This window comes from Lissotriton helveticus, chromosome 8, assembly GCF_964261635.1.
Source record: "Lissotriton helveticus chromosome 8, aLisHel1.1, whole genome shotgun sequence".
Classification (NCBI taxonomy): domain Eukaryota; kingdom Metazoa; phylum Chordata; class Amphibia; order Caudata; family Salamandridae; genus Lissotriton; species Lissotriton helveticus.
In genome coordinates, this window is record NC_136069.1 from 1,689,478,457 (window position 1) to 1,689,496,668 (window position 18,212).

The following is an 18,212-nucleotide window of genomic DNA, read 5'->3' on the forward strand; positions in this document are numbered from 1 at the left end:
AGTATGAAAACATAAAACTATCTAATATAGACAAGAGGCCTCATTTAATAGTTTTTGAAGCAAGGCAACGCAGCAAGTAACTCTTTGTGATGGTCTGGTGGCGCTAAGCCTTTCGCCTTATTTACGTGGCTTAACACTGCCTTGTGAAAAAGGCCCCTTTTCACACAACACAGCGTGAAAGGAGCAGGCAACTCGTGTTGCAGTGGGCGTTCCGTCGTAACACCCATCGATTTAGACACTGTCCCCTATTTACAAGGGGGGCGCAAATAGGAACCTGTGCCAAAAAAAAGCGGGGAAACCCTGGTCTTAACTATTATTTTCTCCTCTTTTTGCTGTTTCTGTGTGTCCTGCATCCTGCAGCACACATAGAAACAGCAAAACGCCACTAGTAATTGTTCATGTACAGGAAGGTGTCCCTTCCTGCATATAAATAATCATTGAAAAAATGACCAGTTGCAACTTTTAGGTGTGCTGCATAAAGCAGCACACTTAGAATTTATAAATCGCCATTACTGATTGTTTATGTGCAGGAAGGGACACCTTCCTGCACATGAACAATCATACCCCGCAACGCAGGCACGTTTGCACTCTGGTGCAAGGGTGCCTGCATTGGTGCAAAGCAGCTACATTTTACACCAGAGCTAGGAGAAGCACTGGGGTGCACAGCACTCTTGTAAATATCGAACATCCCAGGGTTTTCATAATCATGGAGCACGTGTTAGCAATTTTGGCTTGAAGTCGCACTCCGCCTTTCTCTTGTAAATATGCCCCCAAAACTCCAGGCTGCCCAAGAGGGAAAGGGGCCCAGACCAATGACTTACTTCTAAAACACCAGCTCCCGTGTGTATATTTAGAGACTACACTGATGATAGGCTGACCGGAGAAGACTCATGGTTCCCTGGAGAAACACTTAACTTTTTCTCAGGGCTCAATGTATTTGTTAATCAGATGCCTCATTTATTATATCCAGCTAGGTGTTACCTTGGGAAAAATACATCAAAACATTAGGAATAACCACAGGGGAGGACACTTGCATCACAGGCTCAAATAGGATGTAGCTCAAGAAAGGTACAAGCCATGACCTTAAAAATCAATCAATGAATTCTTTATTTTGTATTTAAGATCAGTAAAGCATGCATACAACATCTCTAACATCATGTGTGCCCCGATACCCTGTGCAAGCAAGCTGGTGTCTGAAATAGCGACAGTGAATGAAGAAGTGGTTGAATGATGCTGAGTATCTGCTGGGTGGAAGCCTGGGGAGGTGGTGCTGCTGGAGGAAGGACAAAGCTCTGATAGGAGTATAGACATGAAGCTGCACCTAAGGACTAAACATGAACTTAAGAAGATACCTCCCTCCAGATGAGTGTCTTACGACTCATCAGTATTGGACCTCCCTCTAGACCTAGCCATATGATTTTAGCAATATTACACATCCCATTACCAATATACGAGCAGTTTAAAAGGAAACTCCTGGGATACAAATAGTTATAAAACTTTAAATGTATTCAGCTCACCACACAGTAAGAATAGATTCAACTATAGGTAAAATATCAGAACAATAAAGAAATCACATGGCACCCCTTTAATAAGATATGTACTGTTGTACTACACAACCCACTGCCTACACCACATCAACATGTGAGCAATCCTACAGGGAAGAACATAAACTACATGCAGTCTAGACCACTTCAAGGGGATAACATCCCTAGGTATGGCCACACATATTATATACACTACCTGCTGCTTAGTACACTTCATGAGATGAGTAACTCAGGAGGGAAATACACATGTATATATATCTGTACCCACTATAGGTTACATGCTGCCTAGTACATTTCACAGCACGAGCACTATTCGGAAGAACAGCACCTCTATGTATATATGTTCCCACTATACACTATTCGCTTCCTAGTCCACTTCAACATTGGAGCAGCACTAGGGGGAACCATGACCACCTATTGGGTGATGTACTTGAAGATACTAGAAATGTCTCCTGTAGCGTCTTTCCCAAAGAGAATGCCCATGATATTATCGCAGAAGATGTATACTCGACTGTCATTCTTTTTCCCCTGTGAGTGGGGGGGGGAGAGGGGAGTTGTGGCATTAAATACTGGGCATGAAGAAATATTCTGCCGCTAGGTTGCTCTGTTTCTCACAGTGAGTCTTGCACTAGCAATACATGCTTTCAGTGGAGGTTAATGTTAATGGGAAACCCTGGAGGCTTGGTTCTGGATCTATTGAGATGTCTCTTGGATCCTGAAGGAAACTAGTGTGCACAAATGCTTCTCGTGTTCATTGAGACTCCCAGGTATAATGCATTAATTCAGCAGCTTGCTCATCATGCTGGCTCTAGGCGCAAGGCTGTGAGTGAGTGTGCACTTACACCGAGCTAGCACAGTGCATGTTAAGATTTTGTATTGACCAACATTGGTGCCTCAGCCACCACACTTTGAAGACCTAGTTGCAAACATAGTGACAGTATTTACTTGGACATTCCTGTCTCTTGCACCACTGATAAAGAACTTACTTCACAATACAGCTATAGCAACCTTACACATCCACTTAATCAGAACATATGCAATCAAGTTGATCATGATCCAAGCTTCTGAGAAGATGCGTGAAAACCATGGTCACATCTTAAAGCGATTAATTTGAATATGCTGAGCACTCCGCTGATGGACCATGTGTCTCCATAATTGCTGCCTTCACACAAATTTCTTCATTGGGTTCTCGTCCCACTCCGGCAGCGAAGACACTTTTTGGGTGGTACTGTCAGTGATCGGCCAGCCCCACATCTTGAAGAACGGGACCAGATTCTTCTTCACTTGTTTGGAGAACAATTCTGCCCAGAGGTTCATCTTGTACTTCTTTTCATTCATAATGTCATTCATTTTCTGGTAGTCGGAGAAGAGCTGGATGAAGGGAGCCCAACCAAAGCCTTCCTGCAGCTGGAAGACAAGGAAAGTACTAGGCATGAATCTGATGTCCCTAAATCAGCACTCAGTGTTGTGTGTTGTATTTAATTATAGAACATAAACCTATGTAAAAAGCAAAAGAACACCATATAGAGTTGGGAGGTGCAAGGGCGATTGTTAATTTTACACGTATAAATGGATAAAAAGAAACAAAGGGCTTACATGTAACATACAGATGAGAAGTGAACTTCTACATAGGAGAGTATCTGCTGATGTGGCCCTACAGGGGGACCAGATGAAGTTGCCCTGCCTCTTCATTCTCATCTAGAACCTGCCTCATCAGTATTCATGAGCGAGGATATTGGTGGCCATAAAAGGGATCATGGCCAGCTTGGTCAGCAGACTACCATGTCTGTGATGATTTTTTAAATGTTTTCATTAATTGCAGTCTGTTTTCCTGCTAGGCAACAGAGCTATATATAAAAGTTTAAATTTAAAAAAAAGTTCCTTTGAGAGTAGACAGTGGTCCGCCAGACCCCACGATTGCATATCATATTCATCTACATTCACAGCTCACAGAGCGGTAGTAATTTATTTAAAGCAGAGTTTTGTTTGCTAAATATTGTGATCCAATTCTGATAAAGAAGGACTTAGGGTTACAGATGCAATAGCTATTGAGCGAAATGTTTCTAAACTAGTTAGCTATTATGGTCCCAATCATGAAGAGTGTATTTTACATTGATGCAATGTCCTGGTCATCGGATAGTTATAGGATACTTACATTAATTACAGGAAATCAATATTGATTCCTCTTAAAAAGATAAGACACATCTAAAACCCTAAACTGCAAAATTAAAGTACATTTTGAAGGCAGAATATGGTTTGATCGACCCTTGGGGAGAGGATAATGATTTACATGTTACTCAAAGAGATTTATTTTGGTTGTTCGAGTACATTTTTTGGGGGGTTCTCAGAATACTGTTAACAAATAAACTGAAATCATTGCAAATAGCTTTTCAGATTATCCCATTATCCAGATTGAAATTAATCAAATTAATTGAAACAACGACATGTGAGAAAAGATTACTACAGGATCATCAATAGATATGGTATATGTGTTTTATTACTGAGTTTTTTTCTAACGAATCTTGAAACAGCAGAGATATCTATTATCTGGGACGCATTCAAAGCTGCTTTGTGGGGGAAAATTATCCCTTATGTGGTTAACCTAAGAAGAATAAGTCATTCAAAAGTTAAAGAAATGCAAATAACTATAAATGATGACATCTCTCAAATGTTAATACAAGGAGATGAAGGACGGAGTGCTGAAACTTTTCAGACACTCACCCCCAGTCACAGATCAGAGTTGAATCCTTCATCATTCTTTAGCTTACTTCCCCACCCCAGGTCAGACCGAGCAATATGCAAATCAGTCTTGACTCTGTTCCGTATGAGAATTATCCAGCCCGAACTGCTAAGCCAGGTTTTCCCTGGACCGAAAACATGTTGATCATGGGTTCTGCTGTGAACAAAAATAATTGGGAGCAAGCCAGACAAGTATTACAAAAAAGTATTTTAATGAGCAATTAATTAATGATCACACCACTAGGCAAGGCTCATATGAAGAAAATGAACATGCAGGAAAATACCAGCTATACTTAGCACAGAAATTCTAAAGCCGGCATCTGTCAAAATTATGAAACAATGTCAAGGTATTACAGACATTATTCTTCAGAATTATAATTTGCTCTATTTTGTGGCAGAAAATATCTCAGAAAATCAGATAAAAAGATATTTAGATCATTTCCAGATCCCTAAAGTAATTCCAAGATAAACATAATTAACGCAACAGACTTTTTTCAGATTTCGCCGCTCCCCCTTTTTGCTACCATTTTGTCCACTAGGTATTGGTGTAAAGGCTCTGAAATGTTATGAGCGCTGCTGCACCAACGTGGACTGCACCTGGTGGCTAGCAAAGGAGAACGGGCTGTGCTTGCTGTGTCCCGGTCATGGAGAAGTTGTTTCAGAATGTTTTGCAATTGCTATTTAAGGCTGTTGACAGGATCCAACCCTCTATTCCTCAAACAACTACATTACAATTCTATACTGATGAAATTTTCTTATATCTTATAGGCAGAGAAAAATTATCTCTTCTACATTAAATCAGATTCAATAATTTGTTATTGAAGAATAGAGGGTAAGTCATGAAAAACAGAAAGAATATGATTCAAAACCTCTGCAGGTTGACTACCTGGCAGTTGAAGTGGGAAATATAATCCTAATTGGTATGTTAGATATCTCAGTATTGATTTCACTGCAGATTATGCCAATTTGTTCAAAATAAATTATGTCCCAACATTTAATAAAGTATAAAGTTAAAACAATGCTAACTATAATAGGATGAATAGTACTAATCAAACTGTACAACTTGCCCCTTTATATTCCTGATCGCAAACATAGAGTCCACATTCATTTTTTTTACTCAATTTGATAAATGATTCACAAACTTTACACGGAAGTGTCAACACCCACATATAAGATTATCTAGGAAACAAATTGATTATCAATAGGATGGATCATTCCTCCCTAATATTCAAATATATTATTTTGCCCCTCTAGCAAATATCCTGTCTGAACAATATTGCATTACATGCTTTAGTATTCACAACAATGATATAATTAAGTTAATGGTTAACAAACTCTCTATGGATATGTCCTTACTAATGAAAGCCTCAAAATCTTCTAAAGAGAATAGATATATCATAATCCAGGACCTGTCTTTTATGAAAGAGAGGTTTTTTTCGTTATTTAAAATTCACAAAAAGTAAGAATATACAGCATTAGGAGATTGTAAACTTCTAGGCCTCAATATTGGAGCAGGTGCTGTCATGAAATTGTAAAAGTTTGGCTTTAGGTACATTTTTTATTTGGATAAAGACCTAATTTGAAAAACCCGGGAGGAGGTTAAGCATTAAAAATCAGTCTTGGTATTGGTTTTTCTGATTTAACTGATTATAAAACCTTTTTTTGAAGTCAAGAAGGAATACTCCCATAATACTGTTAAAATGTTATTTGAGACTTCAAGAAACTGTACAGATTTATAATGCAGGATAGAGTCGGAATGTATTAATTCAACACTTTGATGGATCTGAATGAGAGAATGAGATCAGGAAAACAACTAAATTAAGGTTGAAATCTCACAGTTCAATTACAAATCTTTTTGTGTGGCTAATTTTAGATGCAGTAATTTTTACTAAAGATGGATGCTATCCTCCCAAAGCCCTTAATGCACTTTGGAGCATATTTACAAAGAGGCGGCTCAATACAGAGCAACAAGCAAAGTTGCTGTCCTGCGTTGTGTCATCTGGAGAGAGCAGTACTGCACCATATCTTCAAAGAAATGGTGGAGTTCTGCTCTGTGCATGTCCTGGTGCACTTTGTGCTGCCTTGGACCCGTGCACTATGGTGCAAGTGTGTCTGCGTTGTGGGAACGATTGTTTTTCTGCCGCAAGGGATACCTTCCTGCACAAAAACTATCCTTTCAGGCTATTTCATGTTTGCATGTGTGCTGAATGTAGGAAAGTACCTCCTGCCGCTACTAAAATACCGCTCACTCTACAGTTTTCTGATGACTTAGCAAACGTCTTTAGAAATAAAGTTGAGGTAGTTTACAACAACTTTAACCTCAACAGGGGGACTGCTGCATCACTCCCAGCTGCCACTCCCTTAGATCTCAGCCCTTCAGCTCTTTGTGAGTTTCCCATTATTTCTACTGAATGCATGATCGAGCTAATACATTTCACAAACTTCAGAGTCCCCAAGGACCCTTGCCCTGCTAATGTGTTGCTTAAATAGAAAAATTCATTGCATCCCCACTGGCTTTGCTGCTTAATCATATCTTGATCTCTGTTCTGCCTCTTCTCAGAAAGCCAACTCTAGATCCCCTAGAGGAAAAGGACTATCAGCCAATATTCTGCCTCTAAGTTACTTTGCTCCTTTGCCTCTAAGTTACTTTGCTCCTTTCTTGATGGGGAGCAAGCAGACAACATGGGAGATTTTAGTTCCAAGCGTTTCACTGTACCCTGTGGCATCCTGAAAGGGTCTTTGCTTAGCCCCACACTATTTATTATATATGTGGCTCCTCTTCTGGAACTTAAAAAATTAAAAATCTTTTCCGCTGTCTCCTACGCTGATGCTACCCAAGTTGTGGTACCCATGAAAAACAACATTGAAGAGGTGGTTTTCGATTTACCAAGTGCATGAGTGCAATAGTCAACTGGATGAGCACCCATTGTCTGAAATTGAAGACCGAGGTGCTCCTCTTTGGACAGGACACTTCCTTTTGGAACAATACCTGGTGTCCGCAGCTCTCGGCTCTCTCTAAAAATTGTTGAGGAAAAATATTCCCTTCCTTTCCTTTTGACTTGCAGAAAACAGTGGTCACCTCTTTTGCATTATCAAAGTTGGATTATTGTAATGCCCTATATGTTGGGGCTAAGCAGGGCCTCTTGAGAAGACTTCAGAGACTACAAACTGCTGCAGTCCGGGGGGCATATTATCAAGGGGGTTTATCTCCGCTTTTTTGGCTTTAAAAGCCAAGCGAGCGGAGATAAAATTATCTCCCTATTACCTAGCTGTCGCTAACACCAGTTAGCGACAGCTAGTAGGAGATAGCGACCATTTTGGGCCCCACTTTGCATGTCAGTGATATTTATCACTAATGATATGCAAAGTGGGCGTGCCAAGATGTTAGCGACTGGAAACAGTCGCTAACATCGCTATCTCCTATTACCAACTTTTGGAGATATTCATGCTAAGCGCGAATATCTCCAAAAGCTAACACTTGCCCCAGAGCAGTTCTTAGCCATGTTATCCAATGGGAGGTGGATAACATGGCTATGAGCATTAGCTCGGTAATGCATGAATATCGCTGACTTTTCAGCGATATTCATGCATTGCGGCCGTTTTTTATCGCATTTGCGATAAACCTTGGTAATACCAAGGTTTATCTGCGGTAAAAATCGCCGCAGGTCAGCGGTAAAATTTTCTCTCTAACTAAGCAATAGCGATAATTATCGCTATTGCTTGGTAATATGCCCCCGGGTTCTTAAAAACATTAAGAAATTCAAACCAGTCTCCGAAGGCCAGGGAAGAACTTCACTGGATACCCATCAAAAAGAGAGTTGTCTTTAAAGTACTCTGTATAGCATACACAACGCTTAACCACACCGGTCTTGATTTTCTTAAGAATAAAATCTCCTGATGCACCCCTAGAAGATCACTTCATTCAACCACAGCTAGTAAAGTGCCTGTACCATACATTCATAAAGCTTCTTGGGGTGGCAGATGCTCCTCTCATGCTACCTCCTGTCTCTGGAATAAAATGTCATGGCATCTGAGGAATCAACCTAACTTCTTTGCCTTCAGAAATCCCTTAAAACTTGGCTGTGTACTCTTCTCTGGAAGTACTGATTTCTGGAAGTTTTCCTCTTTGAAGCTCAAGGCAGTGGCAAGAAGGCCATGGGCAAACACCATACGCTATAAAACTCAAATCAAATCTTTTTGCATGATCACCTCCACGTTTTGGCCGGATGACAGTTTTTTTTTCTTCAAATGCACTAGGGCCTTCTGCTGAGGCCTAAAAGCATGTGTGCCTATCCATAAACGTACCTATAAGCAAAGGGCTTATCCCTGATTGGCATAAGGAAGTAGATGATACCCTGGGTAACAAGATTCAGAAAAGGGGGTGGTGATGAACAGAGTGCCTGAATTAAGCAGACCACTCTTACCCAGTCCAAAGATCAGGGCTTGATCCATCACCGTTTTTTAGCTCACTGCACCATCCCAGCTCAGAACTTGGCTATATACAAATTAGTCTGTTCCTGCCCCAGTGCATGATGGGAACAGGGCAAACCAAACTACCAAGCCAATTCTTGTACTGGGAAGGAAACAAGCTTCCGGGGACCGGTTTCTGCCATTTCAGGCGTCGTCGGCCCAGCTTGCTTGAATCCTGATGGTGCAATGAGCAAGGGACTCACATCTGAGTATACCCTTCCACGCTTATGGTGGACAAAATGATTCAGAAAAGGGGGTAACAAGGGCAGGTCAGTTGAAGGCCACCACTGTTGAGAAAAGAAAAATGATAACTTTAGGTGTGCCACTGCAGCCTAGAAACATGGCTGTTTGGCACAGCCATTGTGACCTGTTAAAACAACCTTTTAACATGCTGTATACATTCCTTCCCCTATCTCTAAGAAACTCCTAAGTCAGGCCTTATAAGCCCACGGAGTATCTGTTAGGGTAGAAAAGGAACATGCACATTGAGTATTTATCATGTTCTAGGAGTAAAAGACCCTACTGTTGTTTTTACTGTTGAAAGGCTAGCCTTACCATACAATAACATGGAGTGGCATCTTTGCCACCGTAAAGTACCAGTGATGGAGCAAGGTGGAGAAGCAAAATTTTGTGTACCCCTTGCAAAGTCACATTTCCATAACTATAACTTGAACTAATTGAATGATGTGTGTAATTAATCAACTTAGAATAAGAAATACACCTACACGAATACACGTGGGAGCTAATTTTGCTTATGTTGCAATCATAATTAACTTATTATGTGATTTTGTCGTGTCTTAAACTAACAAGCAGCCTTGAGATAATGGAATGCGTCATAAATGTGCTTTTTTTTAAAGTATTTTGTGGCAAAATATGGGAACAGGTGAGTATATTACACCTGAATGTTGCTTATTTGCTAGGTAACTACTAATAGGGAATCCCTTAGTAAGGGGGGGTAAACAGAAAGGTTACATTTATAAAATGAATGTTCCTTTGTGTTTGTTTCTATGATGGTTCCCATTCTGGCCAGTGAGGCCTACAAAAAGATGGCTGACTTGTTGAATTGCGAATAGAAAAATAAACTGAGCATGCGCAAGCCCAAGTCGGAGTTTGAATGCGAGCTGCTTATGCCTGGAGTAAATGCAGTTCAAGGACGATGTGGCCTGGAAGTATAGATGGCTGCCAAAAAGATGAGCACAATGGTTCTGACCGTGAGAAAAACCTGGGAGGTTGCTAATTGAGAACAGGACTAGGCCGGACATGGACAAAAACAATGACCCATTTGAAAATCTAGCTGACGGAAGAATAACAAATATTGTAAGGATGAGGTGATGCTCATCCACCCCAAATTGTCCAATCAGAACTTGAATTTAAGCTGAAACTTACTCTTTTCGATAGATAGAGCGAGTGAAAAAGGTATAAAAAGTGCTGATTTTATTGACGACAAATTCTTTTTTCGATTTCCTCGAGAGATGCTGTCGGAATGCTGATCTTCCTGAGATGTAGGACTTTGAATAATTTTCTATTTCTTCTGAATGAGATCTGAACTTTAGGTGATGTTATTAGTCAGGGAAGTTAGGGAAGTAGGAGAAGATGAATTTGGGAACTATCTGTCTTTTGCTAATGCTTGCATTTCTAAATTAAGATAAAATGTCTATTTCTGAATTTCTGAAATAAATGAAATTAATTGTCCGAAATAAGTTCTTATTTCCTTTAAATGTCGTTTTTGAATAAAGAAATAAATAAAATGAAATTAATTTGGACATGCTAAAATTTGCTTTTAATAAAAATTAGATAAATTGAGAATTCAGCTGGTCTTGAAGGTAGGGAAGTAGTAGAAAATGAATTTGGGGACTATCTGTCTTTTGCTAATGCTTGCATTTCTAAATTAAGATAAAATGTCTATTTCTGAATTTCGGAAATAAATGAAATTAATTGTCCGAAATAAATTCTTATTTCCTTTAAATCTCTTTTTTGAATAAAGAAATAAATAAAGTGAATAAAATTTGGACATGGCTTTTAATAAAAATTAGATAAATGGAGAATTCAGCTGGTCTTGAGTTTTCCTACGCCTATTTTTTTACTAGCAGATTCGTCAACATTAGTGGTGGCGTGTCAAAATAAATGTTTTGTTAATGAAAACCATGGTAAATTCATTTAAACTGCAGGTGTAAATAGAATAAATATCTAGTTTTGATTTAGACAGTCCACTATGATACAGCAGCTCTCCTTTGAATTTCACCGATCCATGAAGTAGGGTGTAAGTATTTTGTGAGTGACTCGCGGTGTTATGGGCCCCACTGACGAGTAGATGTATGGTTTTGTGCTTCAGGGATAGGTGACATGGTATCAGAAATTATTTCCAGAGTAGCGCTGCATCACCAGCTTCCCTTTTGGAATGGCTAGAAGGTGAATCCAAAGACTCAAATTAACTGGGGCTCCAAACCCGACAAGATGGCATGATTGAATTTGATGTCACCATTAAGTGTGGTTTTTAAAAACTCCCAACCATTTCCCCTTGGTCTCTATTAGTATGAACAAGGGTGGTAGTTATCTCCTGAGATGACTATCTTCCCTTCTATAGTGTAGGTGTGGATGCTCCCAGAACACTAGAACAAAGGATTTGTGTAGGAGGGGGTGTTTTCTCACCCTGAGCAGAAGAAGCCTGTGCTCTGTAGGATTCTCACTTCTGCCACGACTCCCTCTTGTTGCTCTTGACCAATATTTCTCCCGGTCGGGAGAATTAGGTTGTGAAATCTGTTTTTCTGGAGGAGGGCCCATTTTCATGATTACCCCCCATTGGGGATGTGTCCAGTGAAATGACCTAGATGGGAGTAATGTTGCCACTTTGATTAGGGCACATATAGGGCACTGTGAGATACCTAAGTACACTTGCCCACAGGAAATGATGTCAGGGCATGTAGGGTTACACATGGGAACCCTTTGCCCATTCGTGAAGGCATTGTCCTCACCCACAAGGCTCAAGTTGACATAAAAGGGGACACTGCTGGATCATCAGGAGAGAGTCGTACAGGACTGGACAAAGCGAGAAGAAAGACTGGCAAGCTGATTCCCAGAACCACGCAAAGACAGACTGCATCAAAGACAGACTCGAGGATGATGACCCAATGACAGGAAATGCCATTCCTTGTGCCAAAGATGTGAGAAGTGACTTCAAGAACTAGTTAAGCCCCAGGTTAAGCATCAGTGACATCAAAGCTGGAAAGCTTGCACCACTGAGAGTCAAGCTGACCAATACCGATGTGACTATCACTGGATGCTGCAGTGCATCCTGGGAGACAGAGACCTGACACTCAAGAGGTGTCCCCGAGGTCACTTGGTGTGTATTGGTATACGATATACGACAGGAGCATCCTTTATGAGCATTCAGTATATACTCAAAACAATAGTTCGCCTGAAACTCATTTATACAAAATGTGTAGTTAGGCAAAGAAATCTATTCTAAGCATACAATTAATGTAGTAAAACCACTAATGCACTCTAGACTCATGGGCTTTTAATTAAACCGTAAAAGTATAGTAACTGCATGTGTAGTGTTGCAATTTGTAGATCACATAAAACAATTACAAATGTCACGTACAAGATACAAAAAGAAGACAAAGCAACAAATGTGTGCTGATTCCAAATGTGAAAAAACACACAAAAGTGAACAGGTGACAATGAGACAACAGAAACACTCATTAAAGTATAGTCATGAGGTCATGATTGGATGAAGGAACCAGGATGTGTACGAGTTCCAGTGACACCCAAAATGTGAAAGATAAAATGTGCTCACTCTGTTGTGATTGCAACCAAGTGAAGTCAATGTGGGCAACTGATGTGCTCTTTGACCCCTTGAGTTGGTTAATAGGGGACCAATGTCCTCTTAGTTAAGAATATACCCTGCATGGAGCTAGTACATAGAATCCAGGCTGACATTGACTAAATTAGTCCAAAGGTGGGGAGTGGGAGAACAGTGCCATGTCACTATCTCCAGCAGTGAATCCTCTCAACCCATAACATTAGTCAACGTGTCCTCTGGTCCCCCTCCAAGCAAGCCTTCACCAACCACAAGAGTCCAACGAGAGAGCATCACCAGTAGGGCCAGCTGACCAGTGGTGACCAGACCATGGCTGGACCCATCTGAAGCGTTGGATTAGAGACAGTCCTAATGCCGGACGCGACAGTCGAAGTTCAAGGACCCCGGGGAGACACTTGGGAGAACTCTCCCCATCTACATCAACTCATCAGTAGCCTCGAATAAAAGAGATAATGGTGTGGAGGGAGAACCTGAGGCTACCACCCGCACACACGCGGCTAAGGGAATCCGCCTCCCCGCATCCCTGCCCGGATCCGATTTGTTGCCCTCCCCGGCTGTCAAGGAGCCTAGAACGCTGGCAGGAGCTATTTGTTCATTAATGTACCCCTTTTCCCAGGTCTGTGTGGACCCTGTGATTGGTCCCCAACCTGTAACTGGCCCCCAACCAGTTCATCTGCCGTTTATTGTAGTTTGAGACCTTAAGTGCTAGGCTCGTTTCAAGACGTTGCAGTGAACCACAGTCAGTTATTGCCTATTTTTGAAAGCTAGTAAAAATCATTCCTCCCGTTGTGTAAATTCAATTTATGACATTTTGGTCTCCATTTGAAGAAGCAAATACATTATACTTTTTTCCAATGAATCAGAAGGTGATTCGTATTGTCTCATACGTTTCTTTCATTGATGGTTTGGTATTTCTAAATGGTTTACACTTTCCTTTAAGATAAGCCTGACTGCTCTGTGCCAAGCTTTGAAATGGTTGAACAGTGTTTAAATTAAAAGTACGCTAACTGGACCCGACACAGAATTGAGACATTATTATATGTTGAGGCCTCACAACCACAGCACATAATAATCCACCCTCTCATGCTGCAGGATGCAGAACAAATGCAAAGAGGAAATAACCAGGAGAAACAAATACCTCTCTCTGTTACGCCAGCCTCAGGCAGGTGCACCATTTTGGCGCCAATCCATGTCTACAAGCCTTTGTAGATATGGTTTTGCATCAAAATCCATGGGTAGATGTGCGAAAACGCCCATGCACCACCCATGGAAAGCCACCCTGCGGCAAAAAACTAGTAGTAACTTTTCTTTGTGAATACCGAAAAGTAGTGAACTACTTTTGGTCAAAGTTTACCTTTGCGAATGCCGACAAGCAGCAAACTTACACAAAAGTGCAAGCTTACTTTTGTAAATCGGGCCTGCTCTGTGGATGTTGAGGGCCCTTTCAACCACATCATCTTAGGGAACTGAAGGATAACCGTGTACAGAGAGAGCTAATATGTATGAACTTCTCTGCCATCGACCCGTATCTGGACATTGTATGATTCTAGAGCTACTTGATCTAAATCTGGGGTTGTTATATGAATAATATCTTTGCGTGCCCAGGGGCCCTACAGTATTACAGAAGAACTTTTACCCCATTGGTTAAGGAGTAGCCAGGAGTTTCCCCAACCCACAGTCTAGCACTGGGCATAAATGTAGCATCCACAGTACCCTCCTCAGAACACTGCTTGATTAGAGGAAGATTCAGCAGATATGTGAGAGTTCTGAGAAGACTTCACCTCCTTCCTTTGTACTCAGGTTCCCAGAAGTAACTCCCAGGGTCATAAGGAAGGTTTCCTGTTTACCTACAGGGACACAATAAGTTTCAGGAATTCCCAGCTGACCAGCTCCACCTGGACCTATTCTGGACCTTGCCGTTGGTCTCTGGTGGAGTACGTCTTGACCCCCAAGTGCAGTTCCCAAGGTTCTGAACCCTTTGTCGTGGTCAAAGTGTGCTCCTCCTTGCCTAACCCTAAAACCTGGGACTTGGAAACGTTTTGCTAACTTTTTTTCTGTGAACCGTCGGTGGTAAGGGCCATCCTGCTGAGCCTATCAGATGAAGGTACATTGCCTCTGGGCCAAAGATTACAGCTGCACTCACTACATTCTTCTCCACAGCACCAAATCCAGTTCAGCAGGATCTTGCAGAGAAGGTTTCGATCCTTGTGGAACCCTCCTTAGCTACAGCCTGCACCTTACCTCGCTGGAAGAGTACCATAAAAGCTATTTGGTCTGAAGGTAGAAATCTTCACTGGACAACAGCGTGAAAAGTATCAGGCAGCTGAGGGGCCATCTGTGGGTATGAAATTCACATTTCTCCCACTCTGAGATTTCTCGCCAAAAGTCCTCGTCCAGTGGCTATCCGACAACATAAAGCACCCTTCAGCCACAGTCTGGTGCCTTGGCCCACTGATGATTTTTTACTTTGATTCCAGAGACTAAGCCAGAAGGTAAAACTTCTGACCGGAACAAATCTGATCACTATATCCGACACAATATACATCATAGTTGGCCTTAACTTTCACCTTATTACCGGTGAAGCACAACCAGATGACTGTGGTTGGCGCAAAATGCTTTTTGGAGCTATTTTTAACTTCATAAGTTCTTAACTCTGGTCCTACTGACTGATTTTTCTCATTTTAATGTAATTTTATTTATTTATTTTAGTTCTTAATGTTTCTAATTTGGTGTGGGATTTTTCTTGTGCTGTGTTTTGACTTTGTTACTGTTTTGATACTGCATAAATACTTTACACATTGCCTCTGTCATGTATTTCCTTTAGGCCCACCGCATTTTCTCCCTTATGTTAGACTAACTGAAGGAATAGGCTGCTTCTCCTTTGCACACGATACAAAAGAACACACTTACTTTTGTGCTACACATTTAGATGGAACTGGGATGCACATAAATTGTTATTTTGTTCTTCCTTGGAACCCAGACAGAATGTATCTCACACAAACACGGTGGTCTGTTTTCTTGGTGGTCGGACACTGATGCCTAGACATAATGGACAAGGCCAGGTGCTGTTTTGAACAAACTGCTGTTGTCATATAACCCAGGTCTTGTCGTTTTGAGAAATTCTCGTAGATCAAAGGTCCTGTGACAAGGAAGATTTCCACAGCCTGAACGGTAGAACAGCTACCTATGTACAACAGGGATGGGGTCCCCGGCTAAGCCTAGAGATCTCTAATATATATAATAGTATTTCTACAGTGAGGGTTGACCTAGGCAGAACTGTCTTTCATTATGATAGGGCTATTTATTATGTATAGTTTGCTATTGGACTTATCACATATTTCTACTAATTGCAGCACTGCCATTTCAATATGGGGCGCAATAACTAAAATTGTAAGATATTCCTTGTGCCTCCTTTCTGTTTATTGTGGACATGAATGAGTGGGAGAATGAAAGATGATGTCCTTATATCACAATCCCTGTGAGGGTCTAGAGTGCTGTGATCTGGGGTGCCGGAATACTTGTTCCTCTGGAAGCGTTAGTAGGGTGAGTAAGGCGCTAGGAGCTTGTCTGGATTTGGGCTCATAGGTACTGATTTGGTATGGTGACTAAGCTCCTACCTACAGATGGTCTATGACTCAGCATAGTTCATTTTCTGAGCATTATACATGCAACATAGCGCCACCAATGTTTGGTCTGGTACTTATTCAAGCGTTTTCCTAAGTAGTGCTTGTGTGTATCCACAACACTGGAGATAGCCGTGGTATTGGGGATTCGTCTTCCACAATATTTAGGAAGTAACTTTTTCTGTTGGTTTTTCAAGCTTCAAAGTTTCAAAGGATAATAACCTGTTTGTGTTGCACTTTGTCTTACATTCTGTTTCTACCATGACATAGCCTGTGGCCATTCCTGTAAATTGCAACCCTGCAGTGCATGCACATGTAACGCAACATGGACTTACTAAAGCAGGCGGTGCCTTAATTTTTGTAGTGGAAGTGAATCCCATTTTCTGCTTTGAAGTTTTTAATTCATGGGCCAATCTTCCAGCTGTGGATGCTAATTCTAACACTTTTCATACCTACAGTACACCTCCAGCACCAAATCTATAATGACCTGTAGGAAAGTAGTATCAGTTTTTATGGTTACCCCCACATTTTGCCTGGTGCTATGCAGTTTCTGACTAGTCTGGCTGCAATCCTGCTAATCAGGACCCCAGTCTCTGTGCTTTCTCCCCTATATTGGTATCGGATTGGATACTGGTGTGTCCTTATCAGTCCCTAGTAGATGGTACTGAGGTACCCAGTGCATAGGTACACCAGGGGTCCCCCATAGGCTGAATCATGTATTATGCCACCCATGGAGGACCACTTAAACTGTAACTACAGGCCTGCCTTTCAAGCCTGTGTAAGCTGGTGCTAGCATCACTTACAAAAGATATAGGTTTACCTACATCTCAGGTCACTGCACTTAAAACCTATAAGTCACTCCTAAAGCAGGCCTTTCAATCCTGAAGGCAGGGTGCGCAGAACTAAGTTTGTGGGTGCCCCTGCCTGAGCAGGTCACCCCTACAACTTTCGGAGTCCATTCTCCTGAATTGTAAGTGCATCAGCCATTACTATACATAGAGTGGCCATCCATCATTACGCAATGACCAACTCTAAACTGGCTGTGCGGAACCCTGTCAAACATGTTGGAATCATACCCTCTCATGGAAAATGGTGTGGGAGGTATGATTCCATGCACTGGAAAGCTCCTCTGGGAAGCCATCAGTGCTCCCGGTACCAGTCTTCCAGACCCATACAGCACAACATGGATGCTGCAGGCTAGAAGCACAATTCTGCCCTCCTGCTGCTGAGCCATGCTCGTGCAGGGGAAGGCATAACAATAGGTATCCTGTCACAGGGAGTTATGACGACCTCCCAGACAGGGTTTAGTGTATTGGGACAGGGTGGGGGTGCTGGCCAGCACCACTCAGTTTGCTTGAAGGGCACATTATGTGCCCTCCTTGCATAGTCCAGTTCAAACCAGCTCAGGAAGCCGTTGGCCCCCACTCTGGCATGAAACTGAACAAAAGACATGAGAGTATCCTCCCTATTGTCCAACCCCTCCCCTGGAAGGGAACCTTGATTTGTCCCAACCATTTCCTTAGGGTACTTAATGGCTCACCTGTGGGTGAGTCTCTAGATTTGTTGTGGGATAAGATTAATTTCAAGACACCACTTCATCTTCGACCGTGTTGGCATCGTGGCCTTCACTGGACTTGGCTCTGGACATCAAGACTGCAACTGGTTCTCTCTGCCATGCTCGTCTGCTGCAACGTCTAAGCCTGTGCTCCATACAGGAACCTTCCAATACCTGTGGACATCCAAGACAAATGAAGGAATTTCCTTTGAAGTGAAGGAATCACTTTCCTGCATCTTCAGGCGCTGCAACTAAACTGACTGGTCTGCTGATTCTGGACTCCCATGGACTCCGAAAGGCTCTGCAAAATAAGTGGTGGTTCTTTACATCGCTTGAGGTCTGCCCCAAGCTCTCACCAAGTTTGAAGCCAGTATACCTCGTCTGAGTCACAGGAACCGAACCCCTATACATCGTGTTGACTTGTTGTTGCAAAGTCTTGTTGGCTTCCTGCCAGCAAGATT

At 41.8% G+C, this 18,212-nt stretch overlaps 1 protein-coding gene across 1 annotated transcript in view; it reads right to left on the reverse strand.

Moving 5' to 3' along the window:
• Positions 1-1,309: 1,309 nt before the first annotated feature.
• Positions 1,310-18,212, reverse strand: part of LOC144772139 (TRPM8 channel-associated factor homolog) — a 225,455-nt gene continuing 208,552 nt past the window's right edge. The window contains exon 8 of the mRNA XM_078656294.1: positions 1,310-2,951. Coding sequence (XP_078512420.1) covers positions 2,709-2,951 — 243 coding nt within the window. The 3' untranslated portion in view covers positions 1,310-2,708. The remainder of the gene's footprint in view (positions 2,952-18,212) is intronic.